This window comes from Ailuropoda melanoleuca, chromosome 13 (assembly GCF_002007445.2).
Source record: "Ailuropoda melanoleuca isolate Jingjing chromosome 13, ASM200744v2, whole genome shotgun sequence".
Classification (NCBI taxonomy): domain Eukaryota; kingdom Metazoa; phylum Chordata; class Mammalia; order Carnivora; family Ursidae; genus Ailuropoda; species Ailuropoda melanoleuca.
Window position 1 is genome coordinate 43,023,893 of NC_048230.1, and position 17,206 is coordinate 43,041,098.

General features: G+C 59.2%; 2 protein-coding genes across 2 annotated transcripts in view; one reads left to right on the forward strand and one right to left on the reverse strand.

Annotated features, from left to right (window-relative positions):
* CBX2 (chromobox 2) overlaps nt 1–9,105 on the forward strand; it is an 18,506-nt gene extending 9,401 nt beyond the window's left edge. Inside the window, exons 3-5 of the mRNA XM_002921795.4 lie at nt 746–811; nt 3,150–3,252; nt 4,722–9,105. Coding sequence (XP_002921841.3) covers nt 746–811; nt 3,150–3,252; nt 4,722–6,023 — 1,471 coding nt within the window. The 3' untranslated portion in view covers nt 6,024–9,105. The remainder of the gene's footprint in view (nt 1–745; nt 812–3,149; nt 3,253–4,721) is intronic.
* Nucleotides 9,106–14,768: 5,663 nt separating this feature from the next.
* On the reverse strand, nt 14,769–17,199 carry CBX8 (chromobox 8). The gene is made up of 5 exons (XM_002921785.4): nt 17,120–17,199; nt 16,731–16,774; nt 16,470–16,535; nt 16,287–16,353; nt 14,769–15,832 (listed from the first exon to the last, which is right to left on the reverse strand). The coding sequence occupies exons 1-5, from the start codon at nt 17,186–17,188 to the stop codon at nt 14,933–14,935; spliced, it is 1,146 nt and encodes a 381-aa protein (XP_002921831.1). The 5' UTR covers nt 17,189–17,199; the 3' UTR covers nt 14,769–14,932.
* Nucleotides 17,200–17,206: the final 7 nt, after the last annotated feature.

Below are 17,206 nucleotides of genomic sequence, written 5' to 3' on the forward strand. Positions count from 1 at the left end.
GCGGGGCTGGGCGGCCTCCCCCGGAAGCCCCTCCGGCTGCGGCCCGACCCCGCGCCCCGGCCCGCTTCCCTCCGGTGCCGCGCGCTCCTCCGGCTCCTCCTGCGCCCATTTGTCGCCTGCGCCCCCGGCCCGCCTCAGCCCTCCCCGCGAGACGTGAGCCCCCCTCCTCCCGTCCATATTTTACCCGCTGTAACCTGAGCTTTCTATTGATGGATGTAAGGGCTCCTTTTTTTTTTCCTTTCCCCTTTTAAAGTAAGGAAGGGGAGTTGGCATCCCCGGAAGGGGCTCTGTTTACAGCCGCTCGGGCACACCCGTTTCGCCTTTCTCCCCGGACCCCACTTTTCTTTCCTGGCTTTCCCCTCCGGGTGCGCCGGCCCGCGCTCGCTGGGCGCCAGCCACATTGTTCTTAATCTTTGGGCTGCGCTTCTGTGCCCCTCGGCCTTCCCCCTCCCTGCATCCTGGAGCAGCCTTCCCTTCCCTCGCTGGATCCGGGCCAGGCTTTGGGGGCTTCCCTCCGGCAACTTCCCATTTTATTGGGATTTGTTTTCCTCCCGGGGGAGACTGGAGTTTTCCTGAGGCCGAATGTTAGTTAATTGAGGGTTGAGGTGGTAGTTTCCCTTGGAGTTTGAGGCTGAGGTGTTGGCCTTAAGACCCCAGTCTCCAGGAACTCATCCTAGGCGTGGGTGGGATCAGAGGGCCTGTCACGGCCTGGTGCTTCTTGACGCCTTGCTTTTTGCTTTTCCAGACACAACAGCTGGGAGCCAGAGGAAAATATCCTGGACCCAAGGCTGCTCCTGGCCTTCCAGAAGAAGTGAGAAAGTTAACAGCACGTGTGGGAAGGGGAGAATGTGGGGGAAACCGTCGCCTGTCGCGTATGGTTCAGGGCCCAGCCGGCCTTTCAGGGGTCCCGGGCTTGGGCTGTGGTCTGAGGGCCTCCTGTGCTGTGGCTGTCTGTGCAGGTGGGGCCAGCTTCGAGGTCCCAGATGAGCCCCTCCCCGACCTTCCCTCGGCTGGCCAACGGTGTGTCCAGAGCTCCCAAGTCACTGCCTTAGTGGTGCTCTGGGTGTTTCTGACCGCCGGACTTGCAAAAATGAACCTTCTCGGTTCCTTCCTGAAAAGTTCTGGCTTCTCTTGTTGGCCTTTTCTGTTGAGTCATTTGCCAACAGCACTAATAAAAACCAGGATGGCAGGTTTGCCATAAAAATAGTGTCCTGGCCACCCGGTGCTGCCTGAGGGTGCCCTTGAGCAAGAGAAGGCCCAGAGAGGGAGCTGAAGCCGCACGGCAGAAAGTTAGTGGGTTCTGTACCGGAAACGACACATTTATTTTTCTTTAGGCTGCAAAACAGGTGGTACCTGGGGTGGTGGGGGGGAACACCCTTGCCAGTCTCAGGGGACAAACTTGCTTCTGTAATTTTAGAAGTCATCTCTATTTTTAGATAGAGTTGGGTTAAGAGAGACCTCCTTGAGATAGGCAAAAGGGTGACGAGGGCCAAGTGACGGAGAGGCCAGGCCTCCTGGCAGGAGGGTCCGGGGAGCGATGTCCCTAAGTGCGGGGGGGGGGGCAGTAGTGGGTGCGTTGCTGGGAGTTGCCCTGTTGATAGACGCAGACGACGGAGTTGCTTAGAAGGTTTCCCATCTGGTGTCCGTCTGGCCAGCTTGTTCTCTGGTCCACTTTTTACCGCCACTGTAGGGGGTCATTTGGGATCTTCTCCAAGAGGCCATGGCAGTGGGGAGCAAGTAAATATGGGCTTTGGGCAGAGTAAGCAGAGACGAGGCCAGCGTCCGCTTGCCTCCTTACCTTTGGAGAAATGTATCGGTAATTTGATTGTCTGCTGTTGAATTCATAATTCGGGTCTTATAAGCCTGGGCAGGGGGGCCGGGAGCTGGTCCCTCTCTCTGCAAGACGGCACCCTAATTGCTGAGAGCGTGTGTGTCCTTGTCCGTTACTGCACAGCACGCGAGAACTAGGGTAGCAGATATCCAGGAGGTGTGAGAGTTGAGAACAAACGTGGGATGGTCTGGTTTACATCGTGGGGAGGAGAAATCCCCCTGTGCATCCAGGAGGACCCCCCCCCCCGAAACTAGGAGCTGGTAGTCCCGTGCTTGTGGGGCGGGGGGAGGACATTTGTAAGGGCAGGTCTGAGGTTCACAAGGTGCGGGTGCAGGTCATTGTGTCAGCAGAGGAGACCCAGGGAATGCTCCTGCCCTTCTCGGAGACAGGTTGGCTGCCTTGGAGAGTGTGAGCTCTGTCTGGTTGTACTGATTGGATTCTTCAGGAGATGGCCTTCCAGGCCCCAAAGAGATGACAGTTGCCCCTTTTAATTACTGCGAAGCGTCTCCAGATCCACCTCTTCCCCAGGGTGGCCTGAAATACAAGCTTTCTCTGGGGGTTGGGCTGGAGGCAGCGATCTTGGTTTCCTGACCCTGAGTTCTGGGAGCTGATTAAACGTGTCCTGCCAGAGGTGCAGGCTTTGAGCGCCAGCCACTTTGGAATCAGGCACCTCCAGCTCATTTATCGAGAACACAGTCTAGGAACAGAGAGGTTTTAGGAAAGGGAAGCGGGCAGTGGGCCAGGGGCACTGGCTCCGGGAAGACCAGAGCGCAGGATGCGGCCAGAGCCCTTGGTTCCCCTGACCGGTGCTCGTAGACTGGTAAGGATTCTGTACAGCCAGGCGGTGGCTGGGGCCAGTGGTCCTTTGCTGCCTGCCTGAGACTCTTGTTTGGGGCGTTGGGCTTGGACCATGTGACAACGAGGGCTCCCTTGTAGTGGGCTGCATTCTAGAAGTTCCACGAAACATTCTGCTTGTGGAAAAGGGCCGGGATTAGCACAGGGTTGTCGGAACAGGAGTCAGAAAACCGGAGAATTGTTCCTTGCCCAGCTTTGCTGAAATTTCTTTCACTCATTGTTACCCAAATGCAAATGAGACAGATAGGTTAAAAAAATGATACCGTATTGGAAGGAGGAGGGTCTAGACGTCTGCCTTGGTTGGGTATGTTCATGAGTGGCACGTGTTCCTACAGTGGGAGTGATGATGATAAGCTCCCGCAGGCCCCGAGCATCAGGGTGTTTGAAGGCCTGGGCTTCCCGTGGGGGGAGAAGAGGGTGTATGCACAGGGCTTCTCCCACCCTGACTGGTGATTGTCTTTAGGGAACACGAGAAGGAGGTGCAGAACCGGAAGAGAGGCAAGAGGCCCAGGGGCAGGCCAAGGAAGCACACCACGGTGTCCTGTGGCCGGCGCTCCACGCTAAAGGTGGGTGGCTGCCGGCCCCACGGGGCCGCTGACCTCCTCGCGCTCCCTCTGGACAGACTGGAAGGCAGTGGCAGGAAGGTTGAGGGCTCTGGAGAATGGGGATCGGGCTGGCTCTTCCACAGAGGTCCATCCCTTGCTCAGAAGAGCCAGGCCTTCTGCCTCCTTCCTTGCTGGTGGCTGGAAGCCTCTGCCAGCAGGGGGCAACAGCAAGCTCCTGCTCCCCCTCCCACCCTGCCCCTGCCCCTCCCACAAGGAGGGCCCTGCGGTGGCTGATCCCCTCCAGAGCCGGTGTCTTGTTCATTTGATGTCCCTTCTGCACTCCTTTCTAGTGGACGGCAGGGTCAGACGTGGCTGCTGACCACTTTCTTGCCGGAACAGAAAAGGAGGCATGCACACAGTAGGTGCTCATAGGTTCACTGAGTAGACACAGCTAACCGACCCGGGTGGCCCACAGGGATACACACTTGGGGTCCGGGCAGCGCCCTCCCTTCAGTTCAGAGGCAGGATGGGGAAAAGGGTCACGGCCCCAGTCTGGGATGTGTCTTGGACTCCTTTCTTGACGGCACTGCCCCAGGATCCCAAGCCCACACAGTGTGGCTGAGAGCTCAGTCACTGACAAAAACCGCCCTTCTGGGAGGCTGTGAAAGCCTCGCTTCAGCTCTTGGTGGCTGGTCCGCACTGGCCCGCCCTTCACAGTCTTCCTTTCAAGCAGGACGGTGGGAGCAGGGGGTCTTGTGCCCTCGGGCTCTCATCAGCTGGGGTGACCAGCTGGGGACCACGGAGGCGGCCTCGAGGCCGGGGGCCTGGCTGGGCAAGGAGCCTCTGAGGCTCCGGGTTGGACTGGGTCACGCCCAGCTGAGGGCAGGTGAGCTTCGCAGCAGGGAGCCGGTGTTGGCTCTGTCCCTAAGGTGTGCCCTTGGAAGTGCCGGCCCAGCGAGACACAGGTGCGCTTACTTGCCTTCGGGCTGACGCCCAGAAGACCGGAGGGCAGCGGTGTGTTTTCCTGTGTGCTGGAATGTTCTGAAGGGGTCCGTTCTGGAAGTGGGAGGATTGGAGCAGGATGTCCACTTGCCTCAGATTACGGCGCGTTCACACACACTGCTTTGTCTGCCTCGTGAGCTCTGCACCCCCCTCTCCGCGTTGTCTGCTGGGGAACCTGGAGCCGAACTCGCATCCCCCTTCAAGGCCATGGTGTCCGGGACGTGACGGCGCGTGTTCTTTGCTTTGTTGCTCTGCTCTGATTTCACAAACCACCTGTTCTTTGTTCTCCTCGTTCTGCTTTTCACTGCATTTCGTGGAAGCTCACAAGGGCTTTTCCGATCTCTGGTCAAGCTGGTGGGGAACCGCTCCCTCCCCGCTGCTTCTCTAGTGTGGCCCCCGCCGGAGGCTTCCGCTCTGAGGTGTCCGATGCCCTGGGGGCCCTGGGGCCCGGCCTTCCTGGCCGTGATACCTGTGCTCTGTCTCTGCAGGAACCCGACGCTCCCCCCAAATCCAGCACGTCCTCTTCATCCTCTACGTCTTCCTCCGCCTCGTCCGACGAAGAGGATGACAGTGATTTAGATGCCAAGAGGGGCCCCCGGGGCCGCGAGACCCACCCAGTGCCTCAGAAGAAGGCCCAGATCTTGGTGGCCAAACCCGAATTGAAGGATCCCATCCGGAAGAAGCGAGGCCGCAAGCCCCTGCCCCCGGAGCAGAAGGTGGCGCGGAGACCCGTGAGCCTCGCCAAGGTGCTGAAGACCGCCCGGAAGGACCTGGGGGTGCCGGCCAGCAAGCTGCCCCCTCCGCTCAGTGCCCCTGTGGCGGGCCTGGCCGCCCTGAAGGCCCACGCCAAGGAGGCCTGCGGTGGCCCCAGTGCCATGGCCACCCCGGAGAACCTGGCCAGCCTGATGAAGGGCATGGCTGGCAGCCCCAGCCGGGGCGGCATCAGCTGGCAGAGCTCCATCGTGCACTACATGAACCGAATGAGCCAAAGCCAGGCCCAGGCTGCCAGCAGACTGGCCCTCAAGGCCCAGACTGCCGGCAAGTGCGGCCTCGGGCTGGACCTCAAGGTGAGGACACAGAAGGGGGAGCTGGGGATCAGCTCCCCGGGAAGCAAGGTCTCAAAGGCCCCCAGCAGTGGGGCTGTGGAGCAGAAAGGGGGGAGTGCAGGGGGGCCCCCCTATGTCCACAGTAGTAGTAAGGGCCCTGCCGGGTGCCTGGGCCCCCAGCCTGCCCCCACGCAGGAGCTGAGCCTCCAGGTCTTGGACTTGCAGAGTGTTAAGAACGGCACCGCAGGGGTGGGCGTGGCTGCCCGCCATGCCACAGCCAGCAAGGTTGTCCCTGTCACCAGTCCAGCCACGGGAAAGAGCGCCGGGGGCGGCCCCACGGGGGGGAGTGGGGCCATGATGCTCTCCGACACCAGCAAGAGTGAGAAGCTGCCTTCCAGGCTGGCAGCTCTGTCCTCCTCTGCAGGCAAAAGGGACTGTCTCAGGGGCAGCGCAGCCCCCGGCGGGCAGGAGGGCCACGCGGCCCCCGGGGAAGTACCCAAGACAGGCTTGCCGGCAGAGCTGAGCCCCGGAGAGGAGAGCAGCTCCGACTCAGATCCTGGCTCAGCCTCGCCACCCGGCGCCGTACAAAACCCATCCGTGTCTGTCCAGACCAGCCAGGACTGGAAGCCCACCCGTAGCCTCATTGAGCATGTCTTTGTCACCGATGTCACTGCCAACCTCATCACGGTCACGGTGAAGGAGTCCCCCACCAGCGTGGGCTTCTTCAACCTTAGACATTACTGATGCCCCCTCGCTGCCCGGCTCTTGCCTGCCCTTCTCTGGCCTCTGGTTTTGCTTTGATACCTGCCCTACACCCCCAAGCCTTTTCTGGGGTCCGGGTGGCCTCCTTCAAGGGCAGGCTTGGAGGGGACATGCCCCAGCCCTGCCTGTGATTTCAGGCAGGCTAGTACCTTGATGCCTTGCCAAGGCCTGGCCTTGCCCTCCTTCCTACCTCTGGGCCTTTGCTTCACTTCCCACATGCCTCAGGAAGTCTGCCTCCCATGTCTCTGGCCGAACATTCTTCAAGGCCATCCCGTGTTTGCTATTTGAACTGCCCTGTCTGGCCTGTGACGACAGGGCGGTGGTCAGCTTTCCTCTGGATTTCTGGGGGGGCACAGCTATTAGAGGAGGGATCGAGCTTGGTAGTTCTTGCCCAGTGATGGGGAAGGAGCATGGACTGGGGTGGGGGCAAGGCCCTGACAGACGGACAGGTCTCAACTATATTTGTACAAGATGGGCGGGGGGCAGTTAAGGGACCTCGCCAGTCAGGACTCCCCTTTAGAGCGGTGCCCGATGGCCAAGGACCAGGGACCTGTCCGTCTCCCTGTCCCTGCCCCATGCCAACAGCTCAAGGCTGCGGCCCGAATGTAGGCCAGGTGCTGGCTGTTGGGGTGTTCGGGAACCCTACAGACATCCCTTGGTGCCCTGTAATTCTGGTTCACATTAACAACTGCAGCACCCCAATGTTGGTCGGAAGTCAGCATGAACTGGGAGGGACTGGTCCCAGAGCTGTTTCCCTAGAGCCTTCCCATTTCTGGAGGGGGCAAAAGCAGAAGGGTGTTACTTTGGCTGCCCTCCTTTCTGCTGTTTATTGCTCTTCTGTGCAAGGACAGCCATGGCCCCACAAACTGCCTCGGAGAGCCCCTGGAAGGTGAGAGTGTGGGCAGTTGCTGGAGGTAGGCCCGCCCTCCCGTGGCCAGCTAGCTTCCGGCTTTGGGCAGGTGTTTGGCATGGCTTCCGCCACATGGGCACCGCCTCTCCCTGACAATCCTTCCCACCTTTGGGGATTCCGTGTGCTCCTTCCCAACTGCGAAGCTGTGCCCCTGAACCGTTTGGAAATGGGGCACAATCTGAGTGTCCCCCCTGGCAGAGGGCCCCCAGAAAGGCCAGATCTGCCAGCCCAGCTTGCCTCCCCTCAGATGCGCCAAACCTGGGCGCTGCCTGGTTTGGCTTGTGGCAGGAAGGTGGATTAAGGTGTGGGGTCTTCGTGATGCCAAAAGAAAAGTGGAGGTGCGGGGTCCTCTTCTGCCCCATTGGTTGGTGGACACCAGCCCGCAGGTGTGGGCACTCCCTCTGTCCTGTTGCCTTGATCACAGGGGAGCCCAGGCTCACGCGGTGGTCCCTGCTTTCGGAGGGGTAGGCCTGCCAGACCTCCAGCTCCCTCATCCCTCACCCTCTGCGCCAAATAGAGATGGCTTTTGTGTGTCTGAATCCATTTCAACAGTGTGCCTTTGGGGACAGACCCGTGTCCAGGACCTTGCCAAGGGGTATCCGCGTGCAGCTTCTGGGTCTTCTGCGTGGTAGCCTTTGTGGGTGGCAGCAGGAGTGGTGCCCATCTTGGCAGAGCTGAGGGTCCCAGACAACCAGGCTAGAACTGGAAAGCAGGCAGTAAAGGGGAGAATTGCCCCATCCGCCCTTCCCCTCAGGAAGCGGGGTTGGGGGGCAATTGCAGCTCACTGCACGGTCTGGAAGAAAGGGATCGCTGCACACGGGGCTGCTAACACCAGCTTCCCCTCCGGTTCCCAGACACCCAGATGCTCCCTGGCTGTGAATAGAGGGGCTCCTCTGGGATGCCTCCCCCTCGGAGGGGCTGACAGCCTCCAGGTTTTGCAGCTCCCTCTCTGCCATGCACCGCATCGTGCGGAGCCAGGCCACCAGCAGCCCTGCAAGCCCTTGGGGTGACTGGGGGCTCCCGTGGGCTGCTGGACAAAGGGTGTCGGCGCTGACTTGACCTTCTCAGCGGCCGGGTCTCCAAACCCCGACGTGGTGCCTTTCCGTTTACCAGCTACATCAGTCCCAAAGCTGACTCTGCAGACACCTTACTCCCAGCCACTTTGCCTTCGTGCTGTGTTGTGTGGGGGTTTTTGGTGCTTGTGACTCCGTGTGGTTCATGTTTGAAAGGGGGTGTGTGTGTGTGCACGTGCAGGCGTGACTGCCTTCGCTGGAGAATTGATTGTCATGTTTACCAATAAAAGTAGTAACTACTCTTTTATTTGCTGCTATGTGTGTGTGCGTGCGTGTGTGTGTGTGTGTGTGTGTGTGGCATCAGTCACAGCTGACTGGGGATTCCTTGTTGATTCTGCAGGATTCCCTGCATGGACTGCATCACGGCGTGTCCTGAATGGGTGTTTTAATCCTGTTGTGTCTTTGTTTGCTTGTCATGGAGAGGAACAAGTGGCCAGTCTGTCCTCTTAAGAGGATTTGACATATTTTTATATATATATTTTGGTACCAAAAAGAGTGTGCCTTGTTTTGGTTACACTCAAAATTCTGACCTGACTAAGAGGGCTCTGGGCCTAGAGGTTTCGCTGGGGAAACAGGACCAGAGCTTTGCACCGGTGCCAGTTGCTGGCTTGATTTGTGTTTTTTAATTAAAAAAAAAAAAATCATTCATGTATGCCACTTCTAATTGCTTTAAACTATGGCTGTTTGCTTTTTTAAAAGCGAACAAACGGTGAATATGTTATTGCCCTGGGAAGTGTAAGATCTTTGTTGAAGCAGGACAGCAGCCCAGCCCCCATGTTCAATCAGGCCCTACCAGTGAGAGAAAATGCTTCCCCCAGGAAGCCTGCGGTGGTTTGGGGGGGTGGGAGGAGGGGCAAGGTAGCGCCTAGATGACCTGACTTTTCCTCAAGTACATCTAAAGATTCTAAAGATTCTGTTGCTTTTCTAGTATTTTTGGAAAACTAACACTAGGCCTAGGTTGCAGTTTTTTTTATTTTTTGACGTTAATTTATTTTGCAGGGGAAAGACATTAGCGAGTGGTGTCAGGGTTTGTCTTACTTTCTGTTAACTTAGTATATAAATAAATTTTTTTTAACTTGTCGGCCTGGTGTATATCGTGTGTGATGCCTGGAAACTAGTCTCTCTTCACTTGCGCTTTCTCGAGGCAGAATACTCTGGATGTGGACTGAACCGTGGGACTAACACATCCGAAGCTTCGGGAAGGGTCAGCCCCTTTCCTGGACTGTGGAAGCAGGTGTTTTTTTCTAAGCAAAGGGGTGCTGTTGGTTATAACTGTGACCCCCCCTGCACCAGCAGTTCACAAAGGGCGATGTGGTCGCCTCTGGAAAGGATTCTCTCATGACGGGGGTGGGGGGGGGTGAGTGTTGCTTCTGGCATCTAGTAGGCAGAGGCCCTGGACGACTCACTTTGAGACCTTTCGCAGAAAGCGATACTTTAACCCCAAAGGTACTGCGCTGGAAAGCTGCAGAACCCCGTGTGCGAACACTTGAAAAGGACATGGCTATAAAGCCCCGGGGCAGGGGCTGTGGCACTCCAGAGCTCTGGAGCCTCCGGTGCTACTGTACTAACTCCTGGCTCGTAATAAGGAGATGGTTTGCCTATTCTAGAACTTTCCCTGGGCCTTCAAGGTTTGCATCACCCTCAGCCTGAATTTGTTCGTACATTTCAGCCTCCAGGGAGAATCAAGCTCCCTTTGAAGTGAAGACAGAAGTTGGACCTGGATGTTCGCCGCCACTAGTTGAAAGGCCAGTTGGGGCAAAGACCTGAATGTTTTCCTTGGGGAGGAGGTTCTCGCTACAAATAGAAATGCAACCCACTGTCCAGAAAAGGCTGGAGAATTGGGGGTGCAACTCCTGCGGAAAGACTGCAGGCTGGGGTGGTTTTATTTTCGGCGAAGGTGGGCAGGGAGGACCCCTGTCTTGCCTCTGGCTTTCCAGAGCTACAGGAAGGGGGGTGGGGATGGCCAGGAAGGAGTCGGCACGCGGAGCGGGAGCCGGCGCTGCCCCCGGTGGCGGGCCAGGCTTTCGTAGGCGCCCCTGTCTCTAGAGCCTCCACCAGACGGGTGCGGGACCCTGACCCACACCGGCCTTTGTTCGTTTCTGCGCGGCTGATCTGATGGCCTAATCCACCGCCTTCCCAGAAGAATGGGCTGGGCTGCCAAGGGGCCCGACTCGGCCCGCGGCCTCCCCCGGCGCGGTCCAGCCCAAGGGCGCCTGGCGGGATGGTTCAGCAGGGCTACGAGCGTCCCGACGGCTGAACGGCCTCTCCGCAAGGGAGGGCGCGGAGGGAGCGCCCAACCTTGGCCCACTGCAGCGTGCTTTGGGGTGGGGGAGATGCGACTTTCCCGGCTCCTTTAGAGACCCAGAAATGCACTGGCCGCAAGCGCTCCGCGAATCGAAAGGCCAGAGGGGATGGGCGCTGGAGAGGGACTGAGGCCATCGCCTCTAGAGGGCGCGCGCGACCCGCGGACTTCGAGCCTCTGGTTCTTCGGACGCGCAAGGCACATTTCCCACCTCGGGCTCCGAGCTGCCCCGGGGAACCGAATTGCGTGACCCCCACCCCGACTGCTCCCAGATGCCCCTGGCAGCCTCCATTTCCGAAGTCTCCGGAAGAAAGCCCCGGCCCCAACCCACAGCCTCTTCCCCGTGTCCAGGCCCCCAAGGCTGGACGCCGTGGAGCGCCGCCAAACACTGAGCAGCTCCCATCTCAGACTCCAGCTGGATCCGAGGCCCCCTCTGGGCCTGGAGGACTTTTTGGTGAGAGGAGGAAGTCAGAGCATGAGCCCCCAAAGCGCTGGATGTCGGCCTTCTCGCCGTCGGGTCTCTGGCGCACAGCACAGGGCCTCGACTAGGATCGGTGGATTGTAAGCATCAAAGGGACAGAAAAATGGATTCGATCCGCCGCGCTCCAAAGATCCATAAAGATTCCAGTTCAACCAGCGGCGCCCACAGGATCCATCCTGCCCTAGGGACGCCGGGGAGCAGACCCAGGACAGAGGCGGCACCGCGGGCCGAGGCCTCTGCACCTGGTCGCTCTCCTGGAGAACCTGCCCAGGGAACGGATACCGCGCAAGGAGCTTCTGGTCAAAGCTGAGTTTGATGGTGACCAGCCAACCGGGAAAAGGGGACAGAGTCGGCGCCCTCGCATCTTCCTAAACACGAGTCCACTCCACTGCCCAAACGCCCAGGAGAGGTCGCTTGAGGGAGTCCCGACCGAGCAGCTGGGCCACCACTCAGGGGCTGACCGCCCCTGGCGCCCCTCTCCAGGCCACCCCACTGTATCCCCGCCCCTGACTCTGCCCGCCGCGGGCGCAGGCCCCCCCAAGTCCGAAGGGCACTCAACGCCCCATGACCCGCTGCCCCGAGCCCTGGGGCCAATCGATCCCTCCCTCCCCATCCTCCCACTCGGCTCTCAGAACTGGGGGAAGAGGCGCGGAGAGCACCGCCAAGGGCGGGGTCCCCAACCGGTTGGCCGAAGACTGGAGATGCGGGGGCGATCGCGTCCCCACTCCCCTCCCTTCGCCTTCTGACAGTGCGCCTAGGTCAGGGCTTCTCTGCGCGACAGGGTCTGCGGGGGAGCTACGGGGTGGGACTGGGACAATGCCATGGCCTCCTTGGGGTCCGGAAGGCGGCTCTCCCATGCCGCCCCACGTCAGCGCCCTGCAAAGTCTTCGGCTCGGAAGGGCCAAGAACCCCCATCCCCACCCTGCGCTCTGCTCTCGCCCGACCGCGCCTCGCCCGGCGTTGGGGCTTCTGTACCCCAAGAAGAACGGGGACGGAGAGGCTGGCGGGGGGCGGGGGGCGCGGGGCTGCGCCGCGGCAGCGCCAGGTTCACTAATCACATCAGCGTGCTCTGCGCCGGCTCCGAGCAGCCAGTTGCCTAGCAATACCCGCGAATTCAATTCCTCAATCAATAGGCGTGAGGCGCTGCATTTCGGGGAGCGCTGGCGAGGCTGGGTGGGTCTGGGGGGCGGGTCCCACGACAGCACCAGGAAGCAGGCCGGGAATGGCCGGGCACGCATCTGTGGGGCGCCCAGGCCCCGGGGACCAGCGCCGTCGGGCCTAGGGGTGGGGCTCGCAAGGGGGAGCCCTTCCAGAAGAAAGGGGACCCTAAAGGTCGTGCCTATCCTCCTGGCGTCGCCGAGTTCTGCCTGGGTCCCACAGAAGTGCAGCCCGCAGGTGAGGAAAGCCACGACCTTCCCCCTGGAGGCTAAGGAGAGTCATACCCCACTCCCTCCGGAGCCCACCTCTTCCCCCTCCCCTAGTTGGGAAGTTCCCCCATTTGGGGACGGGCCTTTGCTGGAGGAATCCTCCCTGGCCGATGGGGGCGAGGGTGGGTGGGTTGGGATGGGTAATGAGACAGGAAGAAAGGGTCCTCTCTCCTGGGGCTAGTCTTCCCTCTGCTGGGGGGGGGGAAGGAATAAAACCGAGACATGTCTCTATTTACAAAGTATGTATTTAAACACGTAGAAAGCGGTATTGGATACAGACATTCACGACCGCAGAAGATAGGTACCGAAGCTTCACTCTTGAGCTGAGGCGGGGATCGATTCGAGATTTGTACAAATCTTAGAATTAAATAAACCCAACACGCGCACATCCCGCGCGGTTGCAGACTCCCAGCCACGCGGCCCTGGCCCCTGTCCCACCCACCCCCCAAGTCAGCGTCGCAAGAGCGAGCGGAGAAGACACACACGCACAGCCACGGACAGACGGCGGACAGAGGGGCGGCAGGGGCAGAACCAGGCTGGCCACGGAACATCGGAAGGAAGGGGCAGAGTTAGCCCCGAGGGAGGGAGGTGGGAGCCAAGGGAGGAAGGGAGGAAGGGAGAAAGGAAGGCGGCAGCCAGGTAGACACGTGTCCCCGAGTTACCGTCCACTGGGTAACAGACATGTCCCTTCATTGAAGCTTCATCTGAAAATAGCGTCCATATTTTAGTAGATACACTTGGTCAACGGCGCTTCTTTATACAAAGTCTAAAATACCAGTTTTACAAATGTGAGCAGATAAAAATCCCCATTCCAGGGGCTTCTCTTTATAGGCGCAATTCGATATTCAGAAACAAAATCATGTAGTACACCGTCTTCCTCTTTTTTTTACCCCCTCTCTTTAAAGGCAAGAAGTCTGGAGGAGAGAGGGAGGCGAGGAGACGGGGAGTGCGGAGCAGGACAAGGCTGGAGTTCCCACCCTGTATCTCCATCCAGAAGCTCCCCCCCAGCCCGGCCCCCCGCCTCTCTCGCCCCGAGTCTGTGCTTCCTCCCGCGCGCAAGGCCCCCACGCCCTCCCTAGACAAGCCGAGGGCAGTCCGATCTTCCTAGCCCTTTAATAAAGGGCGGGGGAGGCCGGGGAGGCCGAAGGATCAGCCCTCGAAAAGAAGGAGGTGTGTGTGTTGGGGGTGGGGGACAGATTTGTGCTTTCGAGTCAAAAGAGGGGCGCGCGTTCTGCGTCCCTGGAGCGCACGGGGGCGCCCCGGGCCCCGCCGCCGCGCACGGCCTCCCCAGCCGCGGCCGTCTCTTTTCAACTCCCGCTCCTCCCGCCCCCTTTGGCGGAGTTTGAATGTCGAGTTCAAATAGAGAACACTCCGCGAATCGAAAAGGCCTATAAATTATAGCTTTTGCTTTTAAGAAGGGGGGGTGAGGAAAAAGCAAAAGTTCTGATGCGCATTCTTGGATGAAAACCTCGCCTCGCCCCTCCTTCCCCTCGCCCGCCGGAGCCGCCGGGGATGCGAATCCTGCCCGGCCCCGAGCCTCCGCCGCACTCCCGGCCAGGCCTCGGCGCGGAGCCCCCGCGCCCAGCCGCGCCTCCCTCCGTGGGTCCCGCAGGATGGGCCTGTCTGGCCGCGCGTCCGTCCGAGAGCCGGTGGCCCGCCCTCCCCGAGGGAGGCAGGCTAGTCCAACTCTTCCTGGGAGGTGGGGGCCACCGGCTCTCCTGGCGAGGCTAGAGGACGCGAAAAGGAGAAAGTCCACCCCCGAACACTTTCCCTGTAAAACAACAACGGTCTCGAACTCTGGGCACTGACATGCAATCCTCCCAATTTATCCTGGCATTTCGGGAATGTAAACAGATTCGCTGGGTTTCTTTTCTTTCTGTGGAGTAAGGAAAGGAATCGAGGGAACTGGGAGATTTTATCCACATGACATACGCACGATCAGATCGGCGTGTCTAACACCCACGTTATCTCCCGTAAAGTGCATTTCCTGATGTGGTCCTGGGGGGATCGGCTGTTCCCCCACCCACCTGCAACTTTTTACCTTCAACATCACACACAAAAGTTATTCACGTAAATACTTCCCCCCCCAACAGACTTCTTAATCTTTAAAAAAAAAAAAAAAGGCAAAACACACTGACCCCACCCCCTTTTTTTCTGATTGGGGAGCCAATCTTTTGTTGGTTTGGTGGGCCAATGGGAAGAGAGAAAAAATCCGGGTCCTGCTTTGGTTCCAGGGGTCTGCCATGGGGCTGTGGGAAAAGGGAGGAGGGGTGAGGTGGGTAGGCTGAGTCCCTCCAGACACCATCAGAGGTCCAGTACCCAGGTCCCCAACCTCTTTAGTGCCCCGGGTGGCTGAGGGGCGGCGACTCAGCCCGTCTGCCCCAACTGAACCACACTGAGTCTCTCTCTCTCTCTCTTTCCTTGTTTAAATAAAACAACTTCAAGGGTTGAAATATATATATTTAGATATTTTTTCTTAAATAACATATTTACATCTAATAGAAAATATAACTCTAGAGATAATCTTTCCAACCAAAACTGAGGGGAGGGAGGAGGAATGGAAAGGGCTGGGTGTGTGAAGTTAGGGACAGGACCAGCCAGAAGGCCGCCTCCCATCCAGAAATAAAAAGCATTATGCCAAGTTTGCGCTCCCACTCTCTCTCCTGCTCTCTTGTCCCGGGATCACCCACCCAGCAATTCATCTTTTCTCTTTAAAAAAGCCTTGGTCCGTGTTACTTTCCTTAATGGTGACGGTCAAAAAGTTTGAGGTCACGTCAGTGACCACCACCTTCTCCAGGTTGGTAAGAGAGGGACTCCAGGACTCTTCCTCTGGGTCCCCCAGGATTCTGGCCACTGGGATCCTGGCGATGAGGGAGGGCCTTCCCCCCTGGGCCCCCATGTCCCGATACAAGCCCCCCACAGAGCCAGGGGTGCCTGAGCCATGTCGGACCCGGGGGCCACCTGGGTCCAGGGTGCCCTGGCCTCTGGCCTCCAGGAAGGTGGCCCTGTGCTTTATGACCCTGGCCGGAAAGGTGTCCACGGCCAGCTTGCCTGTGGCTTCCGCGGGGCTGGGGCTGGCCACACCGCACTGGGCCAGGTCCGAGTCCTGCCTCCGGGCCAGCTGGATCACGCTGTGGCCAGCTGGGAACTTTCCTGCCCCAGAAGGGGCCTCGTCCAGCTTCCTGCCCTTGAGGTAATCTCCGAGGCCATCACTGGCTTCTCCCAAGGGCCTCTGTGAGGGGTCCAGGAGCTCCTTCCGGGGCTTGGGGCCTCGCTTCTTGGAGCTGTCTCCGGGTGAGCTGGGTTTGTCGTCCGTGCGGCTGGCACCCCGCTCCCGCTCGCGCTCCCGCTCTCGTTCTCGCTCCCGCTCGCGCTCCCTCTCCCGCTCTCGGTCCCGGTCCCGAGGGGGCTCCGCTCGGCAGGTGCTGCTAGTGCTGCTGCTGCCTCCCGGCGGGGACAGAGCCACGTTCCGAAGGCCCTCACGGGCTCGGGAAGTAGAAGCCAGGTCCTGGGGGGAGCGTCCAGGGTAGGGGATCCGGATGCCCCGGGCCGAGTCACTTCGGAACTCGTAGGTTTTGGCTTTTGCCTTGGCCTGGGCCTGCAGGAGAGAAGGCATGTCAAAAGCAGAGCAAGGCCCCCTGCCCGCTACCCTCCAGGGCTCCTCTTCCAGCTGGGGCCTCCCTGCTTCACCCTCTGATGCCTCGGAATTTCTATATGGGTGGGGGTGGGGCTTACGGGCAGCAGTCTGGGGGAAGTGGTAGAGAATTCATCTGGAAGCAGCCATTTGCAGCAAGCACACTGCTTGTTGGTATTGGATTATATGTCTATTCGGGATGACTGTGGGCACAGTTCTAGTGTGGCTCAGCCCCTGTCCCCAAGACACCCCTTGGCACTGCCACTGACCTGGTGACAGCCCGTCTGGGGACTCCTTCATACATTATAAATAAGCAATATGAGTGGACACCCCAAAGGTCCATAAGGCCTCAAGGCCCCCATTCCCAAAAAACTCACACTCCAACATTGCTGCCCGCCACTGGGCACTGCCATCTTACCTTGAGGAGGAAGGTTTTGGGTTTGGGTCCTCGCTTTTTGGGGCCATAGAGCTCCATCTCCCGTTCCCTAGAGACAGGAAGGAGAAAGATAAGGGGGTGTGTGAGTAAAGAATCTAGTGAGACTCCAGTCCAGGCTGGACCTGTCTCCCTAAGTGAGAGTCTGAGGCTTCAAAGGGCCTGTACCTTTCCTCAAAGGCTGCGAGCAGGCGAGCATCCAGGATGTTTTCTTCGGGTTCCCATGTGCTGTACCTAGAGAAAATCAGGAAGAAGTGGGCGTCAGTCCCGGGAAGAGGGAAAGAGCGGCGGGTGTGTGTGTGTGTGTGTGCGCGTGTGTCTAACTTTTCTTGTTGCATTGTGTTGTATTTCAACGTAAAGGAAAAAAGAGGAAGAAAGAAAGCTCCCGAACAACAGTCTGGGGTTGAGAATTGCATATAACCTACTTACTTCTGCGACCAGCCCTTCCATTTCACGAGGTATTCCATGCGTCCCTGCGGATGCAAAGGGGAAAATGTGTGTGTGCAAGGGGAGAAATGCATGACGAGGACACAAGAAATACATGCAAAAAATGCATGCACCAAATGAATGCGCGAAATCCCATCGCGAAAGGCACGCGCTCGCTGCATCACCCCCTGCACGAAACGCTGCACAAAGTGCATGCACCGGCGTTCATCCCCCCCCAAAGCGCTTGGGCTCAGAGCCGCCGCCGCCGCCGCCACGGCCGCGGCCGCTGCTGGGACCTGGGGGAAGGGAAGCTGGGCTGCAGCAGGGGGAGGGAACCCAGGCCGGGAGGGGAGGGCTCGGCCAGCCTCGGTCCGAGGCCCGGAGGTACCTACTTTCCGTATGCGCCGCTTCAGGAGGGCTTCGGCCGCGAACACCCGCTCCCCCACCGCTGAAAGCTCCATGTTGACTCGCCGCTTCCT

Excerpts from the sequence above, each read along its gene's own strand:
- CBX8 (XM_002921785.4), bottom strand. The coding sequence starts at position 17,188 with ATGGAGCTTTCAGCGGTGGGGGAGCGGGTGTTCGCGGCCGAAGCCCTC. Across the intron at positions 16,775-17,119 it reads TGAAGCGGCGCATACGGAAA|GGACGCATGGAATACCTCGT; the intron begins GTAGGTACCTCC and ends TTGCATCCGCAG. Across the intron at positions 15,833-16,286 it reads CCAAAACCTTCCTCCTCAAG|GCCCAGGCCAAGGCAAAAGC; the intron begins GTAAGATGGCAG and ends TCTCTCCTGCAG.